Genomic DNA, 6,000 nt, shown 5'->3' with positions numbered 1-6,000 from the left:
TAGTATTAATGACAGAATAGAATATATTCTATCTGGTATTCCCAGTTTAAAAAGAAAACTTGTGAAAATTCTGACTTACTGTCTGATCATTGATTATCAGACTTGTTATTTGCCTTATAAATGGCAATCAATTTACAAATATATCTAGGGATCTTTTCAGGAATCCATCTTACATAAAAGTAAAATCATCTACTTGTAGGCTTATTAGAAAAGTATACACGCACAAAGAGAAAATAAGACTAAATACAACAGAGGCTAAAGGTTCACGTTTTATAGTTGTTAGCATTTATCAGACTTTATCAATCATGATAATGTAGCTCAGTCATCAAAGGAATCAAAATAAATAGAAAGCTAAAGTTGTAACAAGGGCTAACATGAAAAAAAGGGAAGAATAAATGTATTTATGGATTGGTATTACATTCAGTCTTATCACCAGGGTTGATTGATTTGTTTAAAGCAGTCTTTTCTGTATGGTGGCCATTTTCCATATTAATATAAAGATTATAAAGTTTACTTACTTAGTTACTTGTTTTTGAAAATTATCTACTTTCCAAGTCAGGAAATACTATATCTTCAGTATAATTAAGCATTCTTTTATTGTATATCCATTTCTGAGTAGATTCTTGTTTTGGATAAAATTTTAGAAACTAGGACCTAGTATCACTGTATAATTATAATGGTCCATTTGAATGACTTTTTTTCTTGAACAAAACATTTTCGGTTTGTTTGGTTTAAATATTTGGTCTTGTCTCATCTGTCCTAACTTAATATGTGTAATGTTAAATATATAACATTATATATATGTAATAGATTTGGATATATAATATTACATATGAAATGTGTAACATAAATTACGTATGAAATGTGTAAGTAAATGTTAAGTATTTACATATTAATATACCTATATTCTTGTTCAGGTATATTGTGTATGTATTATATCTTTTATATATTATAAATAATTTAAACAAAATATATAAATAACTATTATTGTATACTTTAAAACAAAAAGTTTTAATTTCAATTGAAAATGAGAATGTTTTCTACTAACAAGCCACTCCTTGAGCCACTTTGAAATAATGTAAGCTTTGCCATTCATATATATATATATTTTGGCACCATCTAAGCTAAGGATTTAAATTTTATATGAAAATATTTACCCCATTCACACTGCGTGTTTACTGCCCCGTTATTTTTCCCATTTATGAGACTGTAGTAAGAACTCATGTTCAACCAGGAAAGCCAGTCGACTGATTCTCTCATCTGTCAGATCTTGTCTACGGCCGAAGGAGTAGGTGAGCATGAGGATGCGGGGAACAGAGGTGCTGGGTCCAGGTGGGCGCTCTCTGGGCCTCACCTTTCCATCTACAGAACGAGAGCGGTGCTGAACTGTGACTACAGATCATTGGAATCTGGTGGATTGTCTTTTGGTCTGGACACTTCTGGTTGCTTATAACTGACCTCAAGTGAGATATTAAATTATGATCAAAACAATTAATGCCTACAAATAAGTGGAAATGTTTTAGTTCTTAAAATTTTCAGATGGTGTTCCACAGCCAGAATCAAAATATTACACATAACCAGGTCATAAAGGCTAACATGTTAACAGCTGGAAAAAACCCTAAAGTATAAATTGAGCTTCATAATAGATTCAGTAGTTGTTTCCCATTTTGTACCAGGTATTGATTAAACCATGACGTAAATCTGAACATGATGAATCTTACTCGAGACTTTTTTTTTTTAAGTAAAATTACTTTAACCACAGTTTTCCTGAAAATTGTTTTTACTTTGATAACTTTTTGATTATGTGAATGACTACAGGTAAGATACACTACTTTCAAGACAGAGCTAGTAAACGTGGTTTAAACATTAAAAACTGGTGTTCTTAACATTTTCAATGAAAAGCATTCTGTTCTGATTTACATTTAATGCAGAGAGATTTTCATTCTGTTTGTTGTAGAAAGAGCATTCATTTTTAATATGGGCTTCAACTAGGGTACCTTTGGTTATAGATCCTTTTGGATATGTTTCCAAATTTAATATTTGTTTGCAGTGATGCAAATGGATGTAGGAGGATAGAGCTGAATAGCAGAGACATAGATGTAGCCAATAGCACAACTATATATAGCTCCTTCCTTTTACTTTTTTATACATTACTCACTGTGTTTGGTTGCTTCTGTTTAGTTTCATAAAAGGTCTAAGTATTTGGAAAGGTGTGGGACCATGTCCTGTTGGAATTTCAGTGTTTGCTTATGAAAGAAGATACCATCTGTGGGGAGTATGACTTCAGAAATCTGACTTTGGAGTGTTCCTGTATAATTCTACTGGGAATTGCCAAAAAACATAGTCAAGAATTAATAGTACTTTTCCAGATGGTGATTGTTAAACAATAATTGGAAGCTGCAGGAAAAACAGTGTTTTTGCATAAAGTAGGCATTTAGTCAACATTGGTTAAACTAAGGATTATTTTACTAAATAATTAAGTGCTGTTCTCATGATTCAGAAAAAAATATGCAAACTTTATCTCTTCTTAAACCAATAAAAGAGAACTGCTCCTTAAAATGAATTTTATAACTTTTTGAAAAGTTTAACAGTAAAAAAGAACATTTATTTTTAAAGTTAACTTTCTGAGTCATATATTTCAATAAGTAAGCAACTTTCCTAGCCATTTGTATACATTCTGAGGTGCAAGGCTAGCAAATTCAGCAGGCTTCTTGTTCATTTTGGAGAAGGCAATGGCACCCTACTCCAGTACTCTTGCCTGGAAAATCCCTTGGGTGGAGGAGCCTGGTAGGCTGCAGTCCATGGGGTCGCTAGGAGTTGGACACGACTGAGCGACTTCACTTTCACTTTTCACTTTCCTGCATTGGAGAAGGAAATGGCAACCCACTCCAGTGTTCTTGCCTGAAGAATCCCAGGGAAGGGGGAGCCTGGTGGGCTGCCGTCTCTGGGGTCACACAGAGTTGGACACGACTGAAACGACTTAGTAGCAGCAGCAGCTTGTTCATTTTGCATTCTTTCATTATCAGCTTGTTATGTTTGGGGAGCAGTATGGAGATGAAAATAAACAGGGAACAGTAGCTTCTCTCTTGTGTAACTTAGACAACCCAGCCTCTCCAAAAGAATAGGCTACAAAGAGACCAGTTTGATTTCCACGCTGAGTAGAGCCCATGTTTATCTTAATTGAGTTCATCTTATGTAATAGATGTAAGCAGTGTTTACTGCATCAAGATTATTTGTAGCTATCTTATTGGGGCTGTTCAGTTTGCTTTTGTAAACTTCATGTCAGGTTTTTCAAATATCTCTGTGTTGTTGTTTATTTTTTTTTAGAGAGTTCCCAAAGTTGCCGATGGCTGTCTCATCTGCAAATACCTCTTCAAGGTACTCTATGCTGGTGATGTCTCCAAGCACTGAGCTGCACGGGAGCATGGAATTGACTTACTGGGGAGGACTGTATCAGTTAAGTGATCTTTCTTAGTACATTGCATGGGTTTTGCAAAGCTTTCTGCTTTTGTTAATCGAGAGGGCAGAACTATGCTTACGCTGATTTTTAAATGAAAAGCTTTTTGTTAACCCACAAAATATAATACTCCATTTACTCTCCTACATGACCCCCTCTATATTTCTATTAAGTTTCCTGGTTTTAAGCACAATTTTATTAACCATGTGTGTCTGTGTTATTTATGTTTTACTATAACTCACTAAGAAATGCAAAAAAGCAAAATGGCTGTCTGGGGAGGCCTTACAAATATCTATGAAAAGAAGAGAAGCAAAAAGCAAAGGAGAAAAGGAAAGATACAAGCATCTGAATGCAGAGTTCCAAAGAATAGCAAGGAGAGATAAGAAAGCTTTCCTCAGCAATCAATGCAAAGAAATAGAGGAAAACAAAAGAATGGGAAAGACTAGAGATCTCTTTAAGAAAATCAGAGATACCAAGGGAACATTTCATGCAAAGATGGGCTCGATAAAGGACAGAAATGGTATGGACCAAACAGAAGCAGAAGATATTAAGAAAAGGTGGCAAGAATACACAGAAGAACTGTACCAAAAAAGATCTTCACAACCAAGATAATCAGGATGGTGTGATCACTCACCTACAGCCAGACATCCTGGAATGTGAAGTCAAGTGGGCCTTAGGAAGCATCACTACGAACAAAGCTAGTGGAGGTGATGGAATTCCAGTTGAGCTATTTCAAATCCTGAAAGATGATGCTGTGAAAGTGCTGCACTCAATATGCCAGCAAATTTGGAAAACTCAGCAGTGGCCACAGGCCTGGAAAAGGTCAGTTTTCATTCCAATCCCAAAGAAAGGCAATGCCAAAGAATGCTCAAACTACTGCACAATTGCACTCATCTCATAGGCTAGTAAAATAATGCTCAAAATTCTCCAAGCCAGGCTTCAGCAATATGTGAAGCGTGAACTTCCAGATGTTCAAGCTGGTTTTAGAAAAGGGAGAGGAACCAGAGATCAAATTGCCAACATCTGCTGGATCATCGAGAAAGCAAGAGAGTTGCAGAAAAACATCTATTTCTGCTTTATTGACTATGCCAAAGCCTTTGACTGTGTGGATCACAATAAACTGTGGGAAATTCTGAAAAAGATGGGAATAACAGACCACCTGACCTGCCTCTTGAGAAACCTATGTGCGGTCAGGAAGCAACAGTTAGAACTGGACATGGAACAACAGACTGGTTCCAAATAGGAAAAGGAGTACATCAAGGCTGTATATTGTCACCCTGCTTATTTAACTTCTATGCAGAGGACATCATGAGAAATGCTGGACTGGAAGAACCACAAGCTGGAATCAAGATTGCCAGGAGAAATATCAGTAACTTCAGATATGCTGATGACACCACCCTTATGGCAGAAAGTGAAGAGAAACTAAAAAGCCTCTTGATGAAAGTGAAAAAGGAGAGTAAAAAAGATGGCTTCAAGCTCAACATTCAGAAAATTAAGATCATGGCATCTGGTCCCATCACTTCATGGGAAATAGATGGGGAAACAGTGGAAACAGTGTCAGACTTTATTTTTTTGGGCTCCAAAATCACTGCAGATAGTGACTGCAGCCATGAAATGAAAATATGCTTACTCCTTGGAAGGAAAGTTATGACCAACCTAGATAGCATATTGAAAAGCAGAGACATTACCTTGCCAACAAAGGTTCGTCTAGTCAAGGCTATGGTTTTTCCAGTGGTCATTTATGGATGTGAGAGTTGGACTGTGAAGAAGGCTGAGCGTTGAAGAATTGATGCTTTTGAACTGTGGTGTTGGAGAAGACTCTTGAGAGTTGCTTGGACTGCAAGGAGATCCAACCAGTCCATTCTAAAGGAGATCAGCCCTGGGCATTCCTTGGAGGACTGATGCTAAAGCTGAAACTCCAATACTTTGGCCACCTCATGCAAAGAGTTGACTCATTGGGAAAGACTCTGATGCTGGGAAGGATTGGGGGCAGGAGAAGAAGGGGATGACAGAGGATGAGATGGCTGGATGGCATCACCGACTCGATGGACAGGAATTTGGGTGGACTCGGGGAATTGGTGATGGACAGGGAGGCCTGGTGTGCTGCTATTCATGGGGTCGCAAAGAATCGGACACAACTGAGTGACTGAACTGAACTAATAACTCACCAATATAAGACTTACTGGTTATTTTCTCAGTTTGTAAGTGCCGTGTAGTAATATTTGAATTACATGCAAACTGGGGCTCAGGGAAGCTGTGAATTTTCCAAAGTTACTCAGTAAAACATACATGGGTGCTATCAACAGTCACTGCTGGTCTTAAACCACTAGTGGGACTATATTCCTTAGTTTCCTTTCTTCAAGGTAGAATATATGCCTTAACTGACTTATTTGAAATTTTTTTTTATTGTATTCCTGCTGTATACAAAGCACTGCTAGGCCTCATGCTAATGCCTTTTATTATATTTTTGACTTAGAAAAGAAGTACATAGTTGTTATTTTTAAAGATCACTTATAGTAAGACAGGTAGAAATAGTGAAACAG

General features: G+C 36.8%; 1 protein-coding gene across 2 annotated transcripts in view; it reads left to right on the top strand.

Moving 5' to 3' along the window:
- Positions 1-968: 968 nt before the first annotated feature.
- Positions 969-6,000, top strand: part of LOC133245956 (phosphatidylcholine translocator ABCB4-like) — a 41,490-nt gene continuing 36,458 nt past the window's right edge. The window contains exons 1-2 of one of the 2 annotated variants that reach the window (XM_061413728.1): positions 969-1,292; positions 3,328-3,378. In XM_061413728.1, coding sequence (XP_061269712.1) covers positions 1,223-1,292; positions 3,328-3,378 — 121 coding nt within the window. In that variant the 5' untranslated portion in view covers positions 969-1,222. The remainder of the gene's footprint in view (positions 1,293-3,327; positions 3,379-6,000) is intronic. The other variant, XR_009735828.1, reaches the window with a different exon arrangement.

The sequence above is a fragment of the Bos javanicus genome, chromosome 4, assembly GCF_032452875.1.
Source record: "Bos javanicus breed banteng chromosome 4, ARS-OSU_banteng_1.0, whole genome shotgun sequence".
Taxonomy (NCBI): Eukaryota; Metazoa; Chordata; class Mammalia; order Artiodactyla; family Bovidae; genus Bos; species Bos javanicus.
The sequence above is the reverse complement of the archived record's forward strand: the minus strand, read 5'-3'. Positions and strand labels throughout refer to the sequence as shown.